Consider the following 22,832-nt stretch of genomic DNA (forward strand, 5'->3'; position numbering starts at 1 on the left):
TTAAATGATGAAATCTTTGTTCTTTCAGGTGATTACTTTTATATTAAATAAATGACTGTTGTTTGTTCCAGGTGTAAATTGCTGCCCCCTTCTGTACACAGAGCTGTGTACAAGTTATCCTATACTTGCATTAAGGGTGGGGGGAAGGCATTTGTTCTGGTTTCAAAGAGGTCATATTGGCAAGTATAGAACTTCCAAAAACTATTTATCACAGCATGTGTGTAGATTTGTGTGTGTGTTTCTAATACTCTTTGGAAAAGTAATTGAAGATTGCATGATAATCTTTTTGGGGTAAATTCTCAGGAAAAACAGAATGCAGTTTTTAAAGGAGAAAGCAAGTATTTGTAGATGAAGAAAATAGAGCATAAATATATTCTTCTGATTAATTGATACTTACAGGATATGACAGCTAGAGATTTGCTGCAGCAGAGGTATACTCTTCCTAATGGAGACACTGCTTGGAGACCATCGCCACTTGTTACTGCTGCCCTGGAAGGAAAGCTTGTTATTCTTGATGGCATTCATCGAATTAACCCTGGCACTCTAGCTGTACTTCAAAGGTCAGGATGGGAGCATGGTGATGCTGGGGTGTGCGTGATCTGTTTATTGAGCACGTGCACACTGAGCAATTGAGTTCCTTCTGGGGAATATGACTTTATGACTTCAGGAATACTGTAAAAATCAAGCTGCACATTGCAGTCTCATAGAGTATGTAATGCTCAGTCTTTACATACTTAAAAGCAGAAGCAATTCTTCCATGTTCTTTATAAGTCTGTAACAATATAGGACATTTCTACTCTTCATAAATATAGAATATAAATCTGAATTGAAGAGAGAGCTAGATTTTACTCTAAACAGGGAGGTTGGAACCAGATGATCTTTAAGGTCCCTTCCAACTCAAACCATTCTATGATTCTATGAAATCTAAAAATCAGTAATATTAGTGCAGTGATTTGAAAGTGCAAGATGTTAGAAAATGTTCACAATATTTTTAATGCATTTTGCTTCTAAATAGAATGTGAACATTACAGTTACATGTAAAAGCATGCTTTATATCTAATGCAAAGAGCTCTTTCTAAACATTATTTCATAAAACAAAGAAAAACTAAATTAAGCTTTGCAGAACAGGAGTGGTAATAGCAAATACTATGTTAATTTTTCTGCCCATGTTTTCATGTGCCCACATTATATGCTGCCTTTTGCAAACTTCAAGGACACCATCAGCTTTAAAAGCAGGTTGCAGCAAAACTGTTTTTTGCCTTCTTTTGTTATATACATGTGGAGAAGGCAGAAGAGAAAACTATGCTTGCCTTTTTTTTCCTGGTTTTGTTCAGTTTAGCTTTGCCTTCTGAATTTTTTTTTCTGGACATGCATTAAATCTAGTCAACTTCTGGGTAAACAAAATAAAAGCTGGGTCTGTATGTATGTTAAGCATTAAAGCCTACTGAAATATATTGCTTCAAGAAACAAAACAGAAGTATATTACTTGGTACAAGTATAGGAAAATGGCTCTTTCATGTCATTTAAGCACACTCTACTGGTAAGACAGAATTTTTCATTTCATTACTATATTTGCTTAAAATAAGTTGCTTAACTGACTATGCATTGAAACTGTTTACTTATGCATATTATTTTATGTGCATGCCTGGGTGCATCTTTAATCGGTATAGTGTTTTCCTTTTATGATGACCCGTGTTGACTAAGGAAGCATTAAAAAAAAAGTGTTAGTTAATGTAACTATTTATAGAGTAATCAAAGGTCAGATAAAGCTAATTCTGTTTTTTCAAACAGACTAATACATGACAGAGAACTGACTCTCTATGATGGCACCAGATTGTTAAGAGAAGATAGATACCAAAACTTAAAAGAAGAATTACAGATCTCTGATGAGAAACTACAGGAAAGGTAAAGTGTCAGTTATGACTATAGAATGCGAACAGCATTTCATCCTGTAAAGAGCTTCATCTTTTCCCTTTTTTTTTACAAAAACATCATGCAAAATGCTTACCTATTAAATCAATACCTTCTAATCACTAAGAGAAACATTTCAAACATCAGTTTCCTCATAAGTTTTCTTTCCTTTTATGGCATGAGAAAATTGTATCCTGTTTAGAGTGCTGGAACTAAAAGGAAAGCATTCAATATCCTTTAAGGGAAGGAGTTAAAAATTGAAGAGAAATTTTAAGTACATAAAAATATAGATACCAAGGTATATAATACTTAATTTTGAAACATTTCACTAAGAGTGTTGGAAAATAAAGCTAAATTGAAGTTAAATATAACTTGTTACTTTCTTTTGCCTCATTAAGTAGAAAGATGGTATTAAATTTACAAATAACATGAAGCAGGAAATCCTAAGGATGGGTTGGGACCCATTATGCTTATTCTTTTTGTTTCTTCACTTCCACTTGTCTGCCAGAAACATTCCGTAGATAGAAGCGTTTTCTAGTTGTCTGATGACCATACTTGATACAAAGTCAGACAATGCTGAGCAATTGTAGGTAATGAGAGGGATATTGTTGAGTGTATATCAAAACAAATGCAGCCTAATATTCAGTAATATATAAGAAGCTAAGCATACTGCAATTCTTAAGTAGCTCTAACCTCTGAAAAAAACAGTTGAAGTTTCATGTCAAATGTCCATGCTCATATTTACACCGCAGGGTGTGCATGTGCCGAAACTTATAAGAGGCCTTATCAGTTACAGTAGGAATGCATTTGTGATGCTGCCCTGTTTCTCTGTTTTCTCACTGAATACCAATGTGGGGAAGAAAAGGCTCCTGGGAGACCTTATAGCAGCCTTCCAGTAACTGGAGGGGCTACAGGAAAGCTGGGAAGGGACCTTTCACAAGACAGGGTAGTGATAGGACAAGGGGTAACGGTTTTAAACTGAAAGAGGGAGAGTTAGGTTAGACACCAGGAAGAAATTCTTCACCATGAGGGTAGTAAGGTGCTGGAATAGGTTGCCCAGGGAGGCTGTGGAAGCCCCCTCCCTGGAGGTGTTCAAGGCCAGGTTGGATGAGGCTTTGTGCAGCCTGGGCTAGTGTGAGGTGTCCCCACTGACAGTAGGGGGGTTGGAACCCGATGATTTTTACAGAATCACAGAATCACAGAAAGGTTAAGGTTGGAAAGGACCTTAAAGATCATCAAGTTCCAACCTCCCTGCTTTGAGCAGAGACGCCTCCCACTACAACAGGCTGCACCAGGCTTCATCCAACCTGGCCTTTAACACTTCCAGGGAGGAGGCTTCCACAGCCTTCCTGAACAACCTATTCCAGTACCTTACTAGACTCATAGTGAAGAATTTCTTCCTGATGTCTAACCTACATCTACCCTCTTTCAGTTTAAAATCATTACCCCTTGTCCTGTCACTGCCCTCTCTGGTGAAAAGCCCCTCCTCAGCTTTCCTGTAGGCCCCCTCCACATACTGGAAGGCCACTATAAGGTCTCCCCAAAGCCTTCTCTTCTCCAGGCTGAATAGCTCTAACTCTGGCAGAGTTGCTCCAGTCCTTTGATCAGACTCATGGCCATTCTCTGGACCCTCTCCAACAGCTCCATGTCTTTCCTGTGCTGAGGACTCCAGAGCTATACACAGTACACCAGGTACAGTCTCACCAGTGGAGAGCAGAGGGAGAGAATCACCTCCCTGGCCCTGCTGGCCACACTTCTTTTGACGCAGCCCAGGATGTAGTTGTTCTCTGGGCTGTGAGCGTACACTGGCAGCTCACGCCAAGCTTCTCATCTACAACCATCCCCAAGTCCTTCTCCTCAGGGCTGGTCTCTATCCGTTCTCTCCCCAGCTTGTATTTGTGCCTGTGGTTGTGCCCACCCAGCTGCAGGACCTTGCACTTGGCCTTGTTGAACTTCATGAGTTTGGCATTGGCCCACCTCTCCAGCCTGTCACGGTCCCTCTGGATGGCAACCCTTCCCTCTAGGGTGTTGACTAGTCCCCACAACTTGGTATTGTCAGCATATTTGCTAATAATAAACTCAACTCCACTGTCCACATCTCCAACAAAGATGTTGAACAGCACTGGTCTCAATACTGACCACTGAGGAACACCACTCCTCACCTGCCTCCACTTGGACACTGAACCACTGACCACAACTCTCTGAGTGTGGCCATCTAGCCAATTACTTATTCACCAAGTGCTCCATCTGTCCAATCCAATGCCTTGCACAAATCCAGGTAGATGACATCAGTTGCTCCTCCATTATCCACCTTCCCTGTAGCCCAAACAAACTGGTCAGGCATGATTTGTGCTTAGTGAAGCCTTTAAGGTCCCTTCCAACCTTAACTGTTCTATTATTCTTTGTTAATTTTTTTCTTTTACCTCCTTTGTAGTCTGCCCTTTAGAAAATCTGTTTTATTGCCTGATTGTTTGTTAGTTTAAGTTCCCTTTTGATCCAAAATGCTGTGTTTGGGAAAAAAAAAAAAAAGACAAAAGAACAAAACAAACTTAATTTTAAATATTCTGTAACATTTATTGTAGGGTTTTTTGTAGATATGGTGTAATCTAAGCCTACTTGTTGCAAGTTGTATCCATGTTGCTGAGTCCACAAACCCAGCTGGATGGGATGCATTTATTTTAACATGTCAGTGAAGTTTTCTGTTTATCAGAATTTCAAGCCCAAACTTTGAAAAAAGAAATGAAAAAAAGTCCAAGATATCCCCACTTTATATTGGACTTTGTATTTCAAAATAGATCTAGTCACTGTGTGAATCTCCTTATCCCTGCTTTCATGTCCATGGTCTTGTCCAAGGTGCTTTCAGGCAGGATGACAGTTGCTGTGCTGTTTTGATTACTGCATGATACCCTCTAGTTTATGCAAATATACTTAAAAACCTTAGAAAAATTGTCACATATTTATCTTCAGTACTGCCTGTCTTTCTGGATCAAATCTCTCTCATAAATTATAGCTTCACATCAGTATTCCTTGTTTGGAAGGAGTATATAGGCATTCTTACATCTGGAAGCTCTGTGTGACCATTTAGTACCATCTTGGATGAAGATGAAAAACTTATGTACTGAATTAACTGAAGTCCATTGTGCTGAGAATCCCATCTTCCTCTGGGTGAAATGTTCACTCTGGCCTTTGTTCAATTTTCTCCTGTACTGACTTGCACTCAAAAGAAGCCAGGATAAAGTAATGCAAACATATATCCTCTTCTTTGGTTTTGGCTGTGGGGTTCTTTGTCATCAGCAAACCACTTCTTTGTAGAGAGGACACTGCTTTTGTCATCCCTTGAGGAACTGAAGGTGTTTCAGGACATCATTTAATAGTCCCTTACATATTCTGAAAGCATAACTACCTTTCACTGGCTCCAGGATGCAATATCAGTTGTTGCTCTTTGATTCCAGGACTGAGTTCTTTCCTGCTACTCTTCCTTTTCAGTGGCAATTACCTCCTTGGTGTGGTGAGGAGAAAGACAACTCTTACAGGAAAACCTAGAAGTAGGCAGATAATAGGATTGTTCAGAAGCTAAAAGAAGTCACTCATAATGCATGGATGGTTTTAATGCCTTGCAGACAGTGGATTATTTTCCATGCGATTAGGTTGAAAGGGGTAACACACAGTAAATATCAAATGTGGCAGGGAGTGAATTTAGCAAACAATAACAGTTTCTAATTGCTTACATTTTCTAGCTTTTACTTCATTTTCTTTTGTTGGGGGGAGGCAGTTTAGTGAATTTGCAGATAACAAAATCTGTTAATTTTAAACAGTGGGGAAATTGAAGAAAAACATCAAGAAAACAACAATAGGTCATTGTGGTCCTAATATTATAGCAATTTCCAACTCTTTAAATGGTTCTTATTTAGATAGAAAATGAGATTTATTAGATTTCATTATGGGAAGAGACAACCAAAAATAGTTTGGTTTTGCAAGGTGGCATTAGGATTGCTGTTCAGGTTTTTTTTTTCTTTTTTTTTTAAAGGAGAGGCTTTAATTGCTCAGAACTGTGTGTCAATAACAAGAAAATCTTTCTCTAAAATCACTCTGAACAGACTGTGTTCTGATCTTCCTCTTGAGAGCAGTGGCAATAATCCTTGATTGGAATTAAACACTGATGTCAGAATAAGGACACGTGTATTATTACAAGAGTGCTCTGCTGCTGTCTGTGTTGTCAGTAAACATTTAATAGAGAGAAGGGTAGAGACTGTATTAATCAACTAACACCAAGTCTTCCAACTGTGTTTAAGGCCCATTCATTTAAAAGGTGTCAAGTTTGTAACAGGATACATGTACTTTGCCTTCATCTGCAAATAACACGAAGTATCAAGGATTTTGATTTCAGAAAATACAGTTCCATGGAGGAGCCCCATATTATATTCCTCCAGAAGCTTGGTCTGTAATATGATGGAACTACTTTGAAGCTCTCCAGTTGCACTGATGAAGCTGGGAACTTCCAGACCATTGCAGGATTGAGTCATTTGTGGCATTTGTTTTAACAATACACTTAGCTGGATATTTTCAACATTGCAGACATCAGTCCAAACAATAGGCTTTTGAAGTAGGCAAATAGCTTAATTTATGTTTACAAACTGGAAACCTACAGCAGTGATTTGCGATATGTCCCAACTCTAGAGAGGATGTCAGTGACTTTAACTGATATCACCAAGTTAACTTGCCCTAATTTTGCATCCTCCATCCTCTCACTGTTCTCCGTGCCCTCCCTGGCTGTCCCCACTGTGCCATTGGAGTTACGCATTAACATGAGGGTGGTACCAGAGGAGTATTCCCTTCACCAGGGAAAGCTGGCAGTTTCTTGTGTTCTTTTACGGTATTGCAGAAGAAACAGATTTGGTCCTTCAAATTTGTTGGATTCCTGGAGGAGGGTTATTTTTCTACTTAGTAATGGCTGGGGGCAGGTGAGATGGGAAGTATATGTATTTACACTCTCTAGGAAACATTTTATAATAAGGTTGGCTAATGTTCCATGACCTTCTTTTATGCTTAGTGACAGTGACATTCCCATTGGTTACTCTTTCATGTGATGTTTTCAGACATCTGTTTCTATTTTTATCACTCAGGGAGTACCTTCCAGGCTTATGACTTTCAGCTGAGAATAACTCATGCTAACTCCTGTGTTTACTTTGAACCAAAAGACCATTTGCTATAATCACTCTGTTGTATCGCAGGTTTGGTGTTGTGACAGATGAGCCAACTAGGCAGTAGATTTGTTGATTTATCTTTAGTGGTCATATTCTGTCTTCACACTTTCTTGCTTCTGTCATCATTTCTCACCTTAGTTATAACCGGGAGGAATACTTGCCTCCAAGTGTTATGATTTTTCAAATGTAGTAAATTATATGGAAAATTACATGAAATAGGCATATCTAGCAGCCTAAGCTGTCTAATTAAATTTCACTTGCTTTCTCCAAATTGATGTATCCTATTTTAATAAGAGTATTGTGAAAGTAATTGTTGAAAACAGGCCTTCCTTGCACAATCTGAATGGCTTTTGTGTCTGACTCATTATTATTCCTCCTGCTTTTGGAGATCATGCAGTTGTGTTGATTGATGAGTACCAATTAATTCCTAGTCCAAATAGGTTATAATATTACATAGATAAGGGAAACAAAAGATGTGAAGAAGGCAAAGATACCAAAAACAGAAGCAGTGGTCTTCTGTCCTGACACGGGCATCTAAAAGTTGTGTATTCAAGTTTGTGGTTTTGTGTTTATCACAGTAAGCTCCCATTATCTCCAGTGGAATCAAATAGACAGGTATCTAGGTCTGTTACTCACCAAATCCTGCAGTGTGAACTAGAGGACATCGACTGAACCTAGCAGGTCAGTTACATAAAGATTTTTTAAAAAATAATAATAAAAGTACTTTTTACAACCACAGGAGGCTGTGGAGGTAGATAGGATGAAGAAGTTCAGAAAGGGATTAGACAAAGTTGTGAATAAACAGACATTAATGTAAGTAGACATCTACCCTCTAATGTCTTTGAAGACAGGATTTGAGATGCCAGAGGAGTATGAGAGGAGCAGGGTGCTGGCCATGGCTGGGCTTATGTGCTTTCCTCAGGGAGTATCTCCAGCTGTTGTAATCAGAGAAAGAAGCTGTAGCAAGATGGGTAGATTGAATATCCCAGTAGGGCATTTCTGAAGTTCTTATAAGTCTTAATCTGCCGTTGGAGGAACCTGTCTCCCCATGCTGACTCTAAAATGAGCCAAGGATGAGGTGGCTGGTCTGGTCTTTGAAGTGTAGCTTTCAGGGATATTTTGGAGTTAGGCATATTAATCCCTCTGCAAGAGTCTAGGTGATTTTCCAAGGGCCACAAAGAGCAGCAGTAAGGGAACTGTTCCTAAACTGTTACTAAATCCATCTCTTTGTGGTGTCTAGGCCAGTCTTTACAGTGTTATCCTATCTTTCTGTCTGAGTAAAAGAAGTTACTCATTACTGCAGCTCTGGTAGATCTTGTTCTCTCCCTGATTTGCCTGTGAGACATTCTGTTTTAGGTAAAGCATGCGTAGAAGTCTTTCAGATGAGAAAGATATGTCTGTTTCAGTCCTGCAAAGTGGTAGACAGTAGCTTAGTTGTTGGTTATTTGTTTATCTTGAAGCATGCAAGGTCTGTTACAGATGAGGAAACTTGGGTATTCTGGGCATAAAAAATCTGTAAAATTTATAAAATTATGGAGTCTTTGTTTTAAAATAAAATGGCATTGCAGATCATCTGAATAGACTGTGATATGGCTCAGTACAATAATTCAATTCTTTTTTATCTATTGTAAAAATTAAATTGGATGTTCACTACTAAAGCCAGGTAATGCATTTTTTAAAACTTTCTTTTGCAGGTCTATCTTTCCTATCCACCCTTCTTTCAGAATAGTGGTCTTAGCAGAACCCCCTGTCATTGGAAGTAGTACCCAACAATGGCTTGGTCCGGAGTTTCTGACTCTGTTTCTTTTTCATAACGTTCGACCTTTAAGCAAAAATGAAGAAATGCAAGTTATTAAAGAAATGGCAAGTACATTCAGTATTTTAGGCACTTACTGGCTATTGCTTACTGAACATGATTATTTGCTACATAAAAAATACTTTGCTATTTCATTTATTAGCATAAATGAGTCTTCATTTTCGAGTCTTCTTCATCTGCTTATATTTTAATGGTATTGATATAAATTAGCATTTGTATTGTAATATTAAATGATGCTGTAATGGAAGAATACCCTGTTAAAAATGCATTCCTTTTTGGTTGACATAAAGCAACCACAGCAACTGTGTATATTCAGTGCATCTGGCTGTAGCTATATATGTAACTTGCCTATCTTGCCTTAATACTGTTTTTCTTTCAAGCAGGTTCCAAATGTACCCAGTGTTGCTGTGAAGCAGTTGTTGTCCTTAACACACAAGCTTCGGGAGACAAATGATTCCACAGTGAGCCCTTTTTTTAAAAAAAATAATTTATTTTCTCCTACTCTGACTGGTTGTTTTAACAAAGGCTGGATGAAGTGTACTAAGCTATAGAGTTATTTCAGAAGCTGCCTGGTTGGAAAACCAGCCACAGAAAATTATTGCTGGCAATCACTATACCTTATATTTTAACCTTTTAAAATGTATATTATACATATTTAGAATGTGCATACGTTAAACTTTTTAGGAAATGCCTGAATCCTGGAGAAGTCAGGCAGAACAGTACACATGTTGTCAGTGGGTTTAGATATGTGGCTTACAGTGAAACATGCTTGAGGATGTTGGATAGGTAGGAATATGAATGTGCATGTCTGATTTTTTTTTTCTTACTTTAGTCATTGGACCTTTGGTAGCTGAAATTATTGGGTTTTTTGGGGCAATGGGAACTACCTAGCCATTATAAAATGCCAACGGGCAACAGGAAAGACTAAGGAAAACAAAAGCTCCGGAACTCCAGGCTGCGTTACTGCTACAGTCTATTCAATTAAAGAAAAATAAGTTCTGCTGGCATAGTAACCACAAAATTCTTTAAAAAGATGCATTCAAATCATGGTGAAAAGAAAGAGAAATTATTGCCATGGCAGCTAAATCTCTGGTTGTTTTTAATGTAACTAAAATGTAAAACATTTTAATTGGAATCCAGCAGTTTTAACTGGTATGCAAATGTAACCTGTTCTCCTTAGTTTTAATTGTTCTAATGTAAGTAATAGGTTTTTTTAGTATTAATATTTGAGAAACTGAGAGAGGCTGTCATGGTCTTCTGAGCTTAAAATAACTAAATTAAAAGCTTGACTTTTAAGTACAGGTTTGGGACAGTGTTGTTATTACCTATTTACCTTCCTACAGCTAATGTATAAATGTATTGGTTTTGACACACTTGGAGACACACCAGACCTGAACAGAACATTATAAAATTTCCTTCCAAATATGAAGATGTCTATAGCATTGTGAAATAGTTAAATGAAGTACATGGTGTTGGATAACAAGTGAGTCACCGTATGGATCGAGGGAGGATTCTTGTAGATCAGCAGTGACATGAGACATGTTGGGAATAGTATGGTTGTGCAGAGAACTGAAATGTTTGCCTTAGGTATGGCAGGCTATTTATAGAGTTGCCTAAGTAAGTAAGCCTCTGCAAGAGATTATCCTGAAATATTAACCATTGTTTAAAGTTATTTTGTTAACAGTAGAAGAATACCTGTAGAATACTCAGCCTGTGGGCGTTGTCTGCGTCATTGGAATTGTTTGCTTTTTTTACAATAGAATCTAGAGACTACAATCAAGATCCTGTTGAATTAGATGCCTCATAGACATTTATTACGAAGACTGTCACTGACCCAATTTTGAGTTTCCAGTTATTCTTTATAAAAAAAAAAATTAAAAACCGATAAAACAGTTAAGGGAAAAGAGGAATTTTTTTTCCCAGAACTGTAACTGCCAGTTGAAATATTTAGATGATGTGATACAGCTTTTCCTCTGTGGGTCTCTCATCTCTGCTTGTTTATTCCATGGCAGAATTTGATGCTGTGTGTAATGGAGGCCTTAAAATGCTCATGTCCTTAGAGACTGGATTTATCAAGGTGGTACAATGTATGAAATAAACAACCTCAGTTATGGTGCCCAGCTGCCATTCTCCACCAGTGCAGCCCCATAGGTTGTGACTTAGGAGGATTGGTTTCCTGCCAGAACTTATTCTACTTGGGAACCTTTCAGGTCTTTAAGATACTTTTGGAAATAGAATATAATCTCCAAAGGCAGTAAGGGTTCTGGCTAGTGAGCAGGGATAACAAGTATGGAGTACTCCCCTCTCTCCCTTGCCCAGGCTTCACATATCGCTGAGCAAGCTTTGAAATAACATTTGACATGCCATCATTTACATCACAGTGTTCATAATGCTGGGTGGTAAACTACGATGGCTCAGAAGATGCTTCACAGTCTTCCATCAATGAAAGTAGGAGGAATCTTTGCATTTATCCCAATCTAAATCATTCTTGCTTAGAGCTATGCTAAAAAAATACCCGTTGCTTTCTCCACATCAGAGAAAAGTTTTGTATGATTGCATAGAGCTGATTTTAAAAAAGCCAAAAAAACTCACAAAACGCTTTTATTAAAAAAAGTTAATGCCTTTTTGTCAAAACTTCAGCATTCCATGGGAAAGGATTGGTGTTAAGATATTTCTCATGGTTACAAATGATTACGTGGGGAAAAGAAGGCTCTGAAATTCATGGTGTTGCTTTTCACTTCCCTCTCTGGATAGCAAATTTCAGGATTTTTTTTTCTAGTTGAAAGAGCATAATGTATTAATGCAGTTGTAATGCAGTTAGAAATAATTTATATGACCCAAAACAAAACGTTTTGAGATTACCTAATTAAAATATTTCTCTTGACCCAGGCAAAGCATGGCGTGTCTTATCAGATCACACTCATTGTTGTGTGTTTCCTGCTAAAATAAGGAACCTATTTGTATTAGATACCTTCATCCGGTAGATATAATTATAGAATGATTTCTTTCTCAGTCTTTATATCTCTCTTTAAATACATAATCACTTGATTTGGTTTTTTAGTTGGTTTTTCAATTTTGCTGTATTTGTTTGAGGTCTGCCTTCCCAGGCATTGAATCATTTTTATAACTCTTTGCTGAATAATGCCCAGTTTCCAGCATTTATTTTAACATGTGGACAACAGAAAAGGACACAGTGTTCCAGTAAGGGCCCTCCCAGAAGGCGTGTGCAGAGGTGATACAATCTCCTTGCTGCTGCCCAGTGTTGTCTTGTTTATACATACAAGAATCCTGCCAGACCCTTTGCCAGAGCATTACATGTGGAGCAGAGCTCATGTTCAATTTGGGAAAAGCAGACAAGATTTTAGGACATGGATTCTTTTACAGTGGCTAACCTCCTTGTTCTTTTTAGTATTGTTTAGTATAACGTTTTATATAGTGAATAAAATTCAGTTAGCATCACTTTTTTCTTCCTGTTGCTTATCAAGTGAAATGATAAGGCTAATCTTTTGATGACCTCATTATTTCCATGGTAGTGAATTCTGCAACAAGTGAAGAATTACAAGCTTGCAGATTAAAAAGCAGAAGCTGCTGTAGGAAGCAGAAAGCACATATAAATTAGGAGAAAAGTGGAAATAATACCTTTTGGATTACCTTTTTCTCCTGAGTTGTTTGGTTTAAAACCCCCAGATCCACTCCCACAGATCAAACAATTAAATTACCTTGTATTTTTTGACAGGCACAGTCACTGGCTTCATCTTTATCTACTCGACAATTACTGAGAATTTGTCGTCGACTGTCACAACATCCAGATGAAAACCTTTACTATGCTGTTAATAAAGCCTGCCTTTCCAGGTAGAAGTGCTAGTTTTGCTGGAAGTTCAAGAGCTTCCTGGTCAATTGCTAACATGCAAGATAGCTTTTAATGCAATTTAGTAAATACAGTTGCTGTCTTGCTCCTTAAGTCTGTCATCTCTTCAGAATTGTTTTTGTGGTACTCTCAAACCTAAGAAGAAAGTAGAAATTACTTTGTATTCTTTCCTCATCTTTATGAAGATGTTTCATTACATTATATAAATTAGATCACCATTATTAGCATTACTTCACTGTAACAAAACACTCGGAGCTATATTAATGTAGTTAGTATGACTAGATGCTTGGTGAAGTCTTGGTTTCACTTCTAAAAGCTGTAGCTAGAAAAGTTATGAACATCTAAGTGGTGTTGTTTGTGATTTTCTCAAAAGAAAGCAAATAGTAATTATCAGAAGGTTTGGAGAACTGAAGAGACCTAGTTCTGGACACCTCAGAGCTCAGTCTTTTCTCTTTGAAACCTGGGGTCCAAGTGAACTGAGTGAGGAGAGAGAGCATTAGCTCTTACTAATGAGGAATGAGGACATTTCATACTTCCAGTATACACTACAATCCTGTTGCAGTATTTTATAACACTGAAGCCTTTTAAAATGAGCACTCAGTCACAAATGTAATTCATTCCCTATGAAAGAAACTCAGTTTCTTTCCTTAGGGATAAGGTGAAGTGTTGAAGACTATTGAAGTGTGAAAGAAATAGACTTCCAGGGCTTGGAGATCCAAATAATGCTTCCAACTGATTTTAGATTACAGAAAATACTGTAGACATAAAAAAAAATCCTTAAAATGCAACCTCCATATTATTTTTCTTCATTTAGGTTTTTACCAACCCTTGCCAGATCAGCTTTACATAAAAATCTTCAGGATTCTAGTATTGAGATAAGTCCAGATGACACGAAGAATCTAGAAGAAAAGGATTATGCATGTAAGCTTCTGCCATCTTTTGTCCTACTCTTCATGAATGTTACTCAGGTCATTGAGAATATAAAGGTGTATTAATTATCCTCAAAATTAAATGTCGTTTGCTCCCGGTATATCCCTTTCGCTTTGTTGTATCAGAATGCAGTGCTGCTCTCAGCATGTTGATACTTTTGTATTGTCTGCTATGTTCCCAGCTCATAGAATTTTGTTTTCTATCATGTTTAAGAGTTTCCCAGTCTGTAAGATCCATGTCGTCAGGCTTTCTTGGATGGCCTTTTTTTGTTTGTTTTTTTTTTCCTCCCATCACTGAAAACTTCTCCTCTGTACAGTTACAGCTTTGGATTGATCTAAATATGTCTCTGATTTTTTTTAAACCATCATGTCTCTCCACTTTTAAAATCAACTCTTTTGTAATTCAGACTCTTGTAGAAGTCTTGGGTTATGTTTTGCTTTCATTCTGGCACACAATTCTTCATTTGTGTCCCTTCTTTTTTCTCTTTAGATTGCTGTGGTTGTTAGATGCTGCTTTTTTTGATCAAGTGTTGGTTTCTTTGCCTCATCTAACTTGGACTCCCTTGCAGTAGCCTTCAGTGCTACACATACATTTTTGCTTTTGCCCTTTTAATCACTTCTGCTTTCTCATTTCTGCATGACCCCTGGTCTTCATGTTAGCTGCGTATCTTTTCATATCATCTGTCAGGCAACACAGAGTGAACAATCTGCCATTTTCCATTCATTAAACTTTTCCTTTACTCTCCTTCACCAGTGTTATCTCTGCTGTCATCCTTCTTTATGTTTATTCTCAGTTTTGGGATGTATTTGACTTCTGTGTTTTTACTGTTAGATCTTTGCAGTAGTAAACACATCTTTGTTTATAATTAGTATGGATTGTGTTTTTATAGATTTCATTTATGTGTGTGCATATACAAAAATATATATGTAAACACATCTTAATGATACATCTATTACGCATCTATTATGTACAGTATAATATATATGTGCAGCTGTATGTTTGTGTATGTATGTGTACATACATATACAAATGCACACATACATATGCAGCCATCCATGTACTATTATATCTGTATTTGCATTTTTTGTATGTATAAAAACTATTTATATAAAATCTGAACTCTTGCCAGTTGTATGAACCTACCTGCTTACCATTCTTTTTTTTTATCTGGACACATCCTGTGAATTAACCTGACATTTCTCTGTTTCATGCCATAAAGACAGAACCATATAGAATAATAGGTGACTAACTGAAAACATCTGTCTAGAAATCAGGCTACTTTCAGTTTTATACCATAGCGGACTAAGAAATTATTGGCAAAAACTATGACTGTTTTTTATTGCACGATATTATAATTTACACTTACCCTCATCCCTGGAGGTTTTTAAGGCCAGGTTGGATGAGGTTTTGTGCAGCCTAGTCTAGTGGTAGGGTTCCCTGCTCATGGCAGGGGGGTTGGAACTTGATGATCTTTAAGATCCCTTCCAACCTTAACAATTCTATGTTTCTATGATTCTGTGATTATTTTCCTAAAGGTATAGACCTTATGGTTCCTTTGATCTAAGACAGTTTTCTGATGTACTTTTTCTCCCAGACCTATAGTTGAAGGTTATTTCAACCAGTGCAGATTTAGCCAACTTTCACCAAAATGTTACATGTGTTCACGTTCTGGCATTAACCTGTTTTAGCAAAAATGAGAGGGAGAATCAGCAGTATCTTTATACTATTGTGGGTTGGACGTGGCTCTTTCCAAGCATCCAAAGAGTTCACTCCTCTCCACACTCCACTCCCCAGTGGGACAGGGAGAGAGAACACGGAGAAAGAGGGCGATAAAGTTTGTGGAAATGCAGCCTAATTACGATATTCCCATGGTAAAATCAGAGTATGACATTAAACCAAGGTAGCAGTCCCAACTTCTAGTGTTTATTATGGTAGCTTTCCCATAAGATCACCTATTCATCACGAATTGTAATAGATTTCTTGGTAATTTTAAAGAGAGTGTATTAATTTGCTGAAACACACAGCCTTGTTACAATTTTTTAGTCTTCACTTGCAGTGTTGGGGATTGATTGCATGTCTGCTTAGAGGATGGTGTAAGTAATGCATTTTCTTGTTTCCTGAAAAATATCTAGGTGAAATAAAAGATGGAATTCTGAAGATAGGGTCTGTGACGATGCCAATTTATAACTCAGCTGAGAAAATGAAAGTGCCTGATGTTTTGTTTTATGAAAATGCACAAGTAAGTACAAATCTCTAGCTTCTGATGTAGAACGTTTGTTAGATGTGTACTGATGTGCATGGTCATATGTAGTGAATAAGGTAGTAACTAAATTTTAAGGGTAGATTTCTGAAGTAGTTTCTTTACGCTAAAACTTTTTTCACAGACTTTGATGGTCATTTCAGATGTGTCTTCACTATTTCTTTGTGAAGACATTATAATGAACCTGTTGAACATTCATAAAACATGTAGTTAACAGTGACTGAAACGGAGTTTTTTGGGGGATTGTTTTATTAGTTTTTGCCTTGAGTGAGGTGTATTTATTGGATTTTTCCATTCCATCCTGAGACCAATTTTTACAGATTTGTTGCAGGAGGTTGGACCTGCCTTTTATTAGAATTAAGACTACATGTTTGAAAAGTAAGGTGAGGAGTAATTAGTTGATCAGTTATTAGTTAATGGGTTGTTAATTATTTATTTTAATTAGTTTTGCTTATTAATTAGTCATTAGTGTCATTACTGTTAATTAGTTTGTAATAGTGAAGAGTAGGAGTAATTGGTGAACACAAGGAAAGGGGAGAGTTTGGTGACAGTGGCTTGTTTGGTTTTTGTTTCTCCCCACCCCTGTTGTAGGTATACTGCAGATTTCTTCACCATCTGGCATGGAAGCCTTAAAACTGTCAGACAAGAGTATCTTTAGCAAGAGAATTACCCTCCGAGTTACCTTTAGAATATTTTGCAACTGAAAGGCAACAATGATAGAGTGATCTTGTGAAATATTATTCCATTTAGGGGCTTGATGTGGGTTTGCTTACTTTTCCTTTCCTATTCTTTTTTCCTCCCTTGCTTGCAGTTTCTCCACAGAAAGACTATGCTACATGGGTATCACCTGCTGAAGGTGATGACAGGTGGTACAAGGGGAACAGATAACAGACTTCTTCATCTTCCCCACTAACATTTAATGTGAGATTTTTGTTCTATGTTGCCATTATGATAAAGTACTTAATTTGGGTCTGTTGGAAATGAAATCCTGAGTCTTGCTAGGACTTGTATCTGCATTGCTTTTTTTTTCCTTGCTTATAGCTTCAGAAAATTGTACGCAACCTGTGTTCAGATATCATGCATCTGTTTTGTTTAGGTTTTGTCTGTTAAAAATGCTGCAGAGAACAACCTGCTCTGTATCTGACCCTGGGAGCTATGCACTCAATGCTGAAGGAAACAACAACCAAATACCAGTCAGGATAGCTGTTCCCATTTCTAAATTATTTCTACTCTTTATTTTCTGTATTGCTAGTTTATAGTTCCATCATTCAAGTGCTGTTATGATCGTTTAGCAGAACCTGCTGGAGAACAAATTTGATTTATGAGTCTAGCACACCACTTCCTCTCCAGTATCTAAAAATTGCAAAAATAAATCAAAACAGAGGGGAAAAAAATAATATCTTCAGCTCTTTGCAGCGCTGCACAATGTAATGAAATACATGGGTTTTTCCTCTGTGTGTTTGGTCTTGAAACACCTCATGTTCCAGTGGAATTTGACATTATTGTGGAACATCGCTGTGGCACAGGGGTGGAAATAATTTTTAGGTGATCATGCCAAATTCCACTTTCAGGTTAGGCTTTGAAGAATATAGATCAATAAAGTCGACATGATATTGATCTGTGTACTTAGAGGTTCTCTGTGTAAATACTATGTAAATAATTAATATGAAATGTCAGCATGCATCCTAATATAATGTTATTTAAGATCCTGATGCAAGAAAAAAAAAAACCAACAAAAAAGCCAAAGAAGTATCAGTACACAATATCTCTTGTGGCAGAGCTGTTCTGCAGGGGAACTATAATGTACATGTATTTGCGCCATTTAGGATAAAAAAAGAAGACATCAGAAGGAAGTATTCATGCCTTAGCAATAAAATAAAAAAATATGTGTGTGTGGTAAAACTGACTTACTAGAATTTATGCTGTACCTGGTCAAAATTATTCTCATCAGTTACAAATTACCAGTGTATACACATGCCATAAAATACAGTAATATGCTTTGAGCTTCTCTTTTTCAATTGTGTGTTGAGTATTCAATAGTCTTTTTGACATACCTGCTTAGGATTTTGTGGTATTAAGCTGTTTTTTCAAGAGTTTCTTAGCCCACCCCCAGCCTCTCTTCTGGAGGGATTTGGAAACCTAAAACATTTTTCACATAGTTAGAAACTGAGCATTTCCATGCTCTGATATTACAGACAAGTTACCAATTTATTTTTTTAAAATCAAGTATTAGAGATGATAACATGAAAAATAAATATGTTTATCTAAAAGCAAGCATTCATTTCTCTAAGTAGGATGTCTGACCTACTTACAGATGGCCTATTTTTACTAGATACAGTGGAGAAATATACATGGCTATTGTGAGTAAAATAGTCTGTATTGCTACATTATCCTTAAATCCTTTTGATCCTTTAAAAAAAATTTGTGAGGAGCAAGTTAAGGTGAGACGATGTGCAGTGTGTGTTATCTTTTATGATGTTGGATATATGTAAAATACACCTCAAGCACTTTAGCTTCAATTAGGCAGTCTAATTTAGAAGTTTTAAGACACATAATAAACACTTTTAGACTCGAGCTTGTGTTTTCCTATCTTTGTTTTCCTTGATAATAAAATTTAATTAGAATAGAAAAGTTTATTTGTCATTAAGCTAGACATGGTGTTTAATCATAAGTCAGCTGCCTTTTTTTCTCTCTGGTTTCTGTAAAATCCTACAAGGATACATTTTACTTCTCAGTACAACTGCTGGAAAATTGTCATCTACGTATTAATGAAAGTTCTTACACTCTGGGTGACAAGCATTCAATTAGGCTAAAAGGAAATGCGTTAGGAGTGATTATGGAGAATTAAATATATGAAGGGAAATCAGTCACCCACAACTAGTTGGAGCAGAGGAAATAAGTAAGGAGAGATAGTATTTTTTTTTTTCCTTGTTTTAGTCACTGGACAGATTGTCTCTGCTATTATTGGCTGAGAGACTTTTGCTATGAAATAGTTGGAAAGATAAAGTGCAAAGAATCTTGGCCTGCAATCCTTAAATTAAAGCTCCTGTTGTACTACTATTTTTAGTGAATGCGTAAACTTGGGAGTATTAACACAGGGGTGAATATTGTGTTTTTGTTTCTCTAGCACATGATGGTAATGGAAGATATGCTAAAGGACTTTCTGCTGGGAGAACATCTTCTTTTAGTTGGCAATCAGGTGAGTTAAACATCACTTAAAATGCGTGGAACAAACTCATTATGTAATGAGGCCAGGTGTGACCTCACCAGTGCTGAGTACATGGGGACAATCACCTCTCTACTTCTGCTGGTCACACTATTTCTACTGCAAGCCAGGATGCCACTGGCTTTCTTGGCCACCTGGGAACACTGCTGGCTCATATTTAGCCATATTCAGTTAGTTCTGAAAAAAAAATATGAGTTTTTGTTGTTATTTCTGCAATGCTTCCTAAGCTACTAGGTTGTTTTTTTCCCTCATAACGTAATCTCCCTTTAGTTTGGCTTTCCCTTAGCAAGGATACAGTAATTTTTTAGCAGATGTTCCTCTTTGTTTTGCAATAGCCTTTGGAAAAAGTCTTAACACAAAACAGAAATGGTCTAACAAACATGGCAGTGAATATAAAATGCTAATTGTTATTAATGTGCATGTATTAAAATTACAGTGTAGCTATATACAGTCTCGTCTATTTAAAGTCCTTGTTAACAGCTTGCATTTATGAAGATGTTGTACTTGAAACCTCTGTAGACTTTTGATGGATGGTGTCAGGTTCTCCCAAAAGTTTTCATCTATTCATAAAGAGAAATTAATATTTCATACATGGAAGAAGATCTATTTCTTTCATAAATAGTACTCTCTCTGCCAGCTTTCAAGTCAGTATTGAAAATGTTATCTACAATGGATTGCCTGCAGGACCTGCTATCAGGGAATGGCAAGTGTGGGCAGTTCCTCAGGGGGATGGAAGCAGGGACAGTGTCCTTAATGACAAGGTTCGCAGTCCCACAATGTCCAAGCAAGAAGAGCAGTCATGGCCAGTCAAGAGCTCAGTGGCTGCCAGACAGGTCAGTGGTGGTGGAGCAGATCTGACAAGCTGGAAAGTCAAGTCAGCAGGCCCAGTCTGGGATCAGCAAGGTACAGGGCCAGGTACACCATCACCCCAGTGTAGGTTGGAAAGGAACTGAGGAAAGGGCCTTAGTGTGTGTGCAGCTCCCAAGCCGTAGCAGGTAAAGGGGACCCCAGTGAGGCAGCAGCATCATGTCAGAGCTGAATTTCAGCATAGGCAAGTAAAATCTGAGGTGATGGGGAAGAGCTTGCAGAGCTGGGTGGTAGACTCAGGGCCCTGACACATGCTTCATGTGTTCTACCCATTTGGCATAAACATTTTAAAGATTATGAGTGCAGTTTTTAGGGTGGAATGTAATTTTTCAGCGGTGGAATACTCATCTTTAAGTATTTCATGTCTGCCATATTTTCTCCGAGCTTATGAAACTCTGATTGAAGACAGTATGAAAGGATTTAACTGGTTTGAAGTATTGGAACATACTGCTTTTATTCTAGAGACAGCTCAGCTGTATGATTAAGTTAGAAAACTGATTGACTTGCTGTGATTTGTCTTTGGCAAATCAGTAATACAGGTTTTGGTTTTTAATTGCTAACATACATCTGAGTGCTTTTGCTCTTTACTCATTTGTTCCACTGTTTTTACGTGTGACTAAGAAAAGGCCAACTGACCTTTTCCTTTTGAAATACTACTTTTAAGTTTGAGCAATATGTTTGCCATTTTACAGTCTTTTGGTACTGCACTGAACATCCTTGAATTCTCAGGGATGACCACTAACCATTTAGAAATTGCTTGGCTAATTTATTAAATATATTACTGTACATTTCTGCAGATGTGATGAGTCCTGTTAAAGTACTTTAAAAGCAACCATATTACATCAGTATGCTTTCATGCTCTATGTGCAGGAACCTTCCCATTGAATACAGTGGCGTTTTTGTCCTGTTTTTGTGAAGCAAATTAGCGCAAATAGAATTTTTTGCTCTTCAGCTACTTTAACAGTTCAGTCTGTAATGAGAAGGTGTGGTTTTATGATTGCTTGATACATATATCAATGTGTACCCATGTTTTGCATTTGGAAGAAATAGGCAGTGTTTTTATATGGAGCTGCTAAGAGCTGTTTTCAGGCTATAAGACTAACACCCCTTTGAATGCTTGTGTAGTTTTCTAGATACTTAAATGAGTTGGCATACACTCATATATATTGGAACATAATTTGGTCCATCTAAGTGATGACTGTAAAAGTGAGTATCTTCGTTTGACTGTAATTTAATGTGCAAGGCTGGGCCTTCTCTTAGACACTGTATTTGTTTTTTCTTGGTTGACAGAATGTGGTTTTCCTCTTTTGTCTCTTTTGCTTTCATTAGACAAGTACACGCACAAAATTCTTGTTAGCTTAAGTCCTGTCTCCTTATTTAAAAAATCTGTAAGCATAGTCTCTTTTGTGTAGTCTTTTTAGTTAAGAGCTGCCTGGTGAGAGTTATTTTACCAAAATTGTTTTCAAGATACGAACTTTAACAATTAGTATTTGAAATTTAGTAAATTATAATTAAATTGGTGGGTGTCAGAGACTAGCTTTCTCAATGCAGCCGAAGAGAATTTGAAGATAAGTGTTAGATACCAACAGGTACCTTTAGAAATACTCAGATCTGAAGTAAACTGCTTTATAACCCACTTCATTAATGTGTGTTCCCTAGAGCTTATATGGCCCAGAATTTCACAGCATAAATATATTATGTGAAATATGGGTTTGTCTAAATATTTATTTACATTGGTTGTTGATGTGTTTTGGATGCTAACTGGAACGTGCTTCTATTTCATGTATAAGCAAACAGGTTTCTGTGAGTCCTTGGTATAGGCAGTGGATATATATGATTTTTTGGTTATGAAATAGCTTCCAATTAACGAAAATACTAATACTTCAAATATGGCCTCTGATATTGCTTCCTAAGGTTGTGTTTTGGTGAAAATTTTCCTGATGGACATTGTGCAGCTCATGGATTGGCCACTACTTGCTATCTTTTACTGTCTCCTTGAATTTCTTGTTATAAGAGATTTGTGGCTTTCTAGAGAGGGAGAGGGCTCTCAGCCTTGTGACCTCTTAATTATTTTATACCCCTCAAGTTCTAAAACACTTGCCCACATGTTAAACAAAATTGAAGTATTTTATTTGGCATTCTTCTGTTGCCATAATTTATGGTATGAACTGTTCAGAAGCTGATCTTGTAAATTTAAAGTGGTTCTGTCGTAGCAATGAATCCTGAATGTTTTTGGTTTTAGGGCACAGTCAGTGTACAGGAAGTATTTAATAACAAGTGGTGTTCATTGTGGCCTTTAAAATTACTCTGTTTTTATTCACTGTATAAATATGGCATAACTATAAATATGAATATACTATATAAATAACATTAAAATACACTTCTACCATGATCTATCATGAGTTATTTAAAGCAGCACAATTGCAATTCTTTGTAGCTGGACAGACACAGCTTATGCTATGTCTTGAGAACAGAATGTTATCCCTAGCCACGTCATCGCTACTGCTTCACTAGCCCTTATCCATTCCATAATGTGTCTTTTAAATAGTATATATGTTTAATTTTTATTCAAGTTTCAATATGTACAGCCAATATTACTAGGTACATTTTTGTCAGTGTGTGTCTATCTGCTTGACTGTACCCTGGCAGCTTTGACACGCAGTAGTTGGCCTTCAATACTTCAGCCATCTCTTACAGGTCTTACACAATTTTCATAGAATCATCCCAATCGGAAAGGACCTTGAAGATCA

General features: G+C 37.1%; 1 protein-coding gene across 1 annotated transcript in view; it reads left to right on the top strand.

The window, feature by feature from the left end:
* VWA8 (von Willebrand factor A domain containing 8) overlaps window positions 1-22,832 on the top strand; it is a 100,328-nt gene that overhangs the window by 45,377 nt on the left and 32,119 nt on the right. Inside the window, exons 12-19 of the mRNA XM_010000858.1 lie at window positions 400-560; window positions 1,792-1,905; window positions 8,810-8,978; window positions 9,315-9,392; window positions 12,668-12,783; window positions 13,614-13,720; window positions 15,862-15,968; window positions 19,117-19,188. Of these exons, the coding sequence (XP_009999160.1) occupies window positions 400-560; window positions 1,792-1,905; window positions 8,810-8,978; window positions 9,315-9,392; window positions 12,668-12,783; window positions 13,614-13,720; window positions 15,862-15,968; window positions 19,117-19,188 (924 nt within the window). The remainder of the gene's footprint in view (window positions 1-399; window positions 561-1,791; window positions 1,906-8,809; window positions 8,979-9,314; window positions 9,393-12,667; window positions 12,784-13,613; window positions 13,721-15,861; window positions 15,969-19,116; window positions 19,189-22,832) is intronic.

This window comes from Chaetura pelagica, unplaced genomic scaffold (assembly GCF_000747805.2).
Source record: "Chaetura pelagica isolate M959 unplaced genomic scaffold, ChaPel_1.0 scaffold115, whole genome shotgun sequence".
Classification (NCBI taxonomy): Eukaryota; Metazoa; Chordata; class Aves; order Apodiformes; family Apodidae; genus Chaetura; species Chaetura pelagica.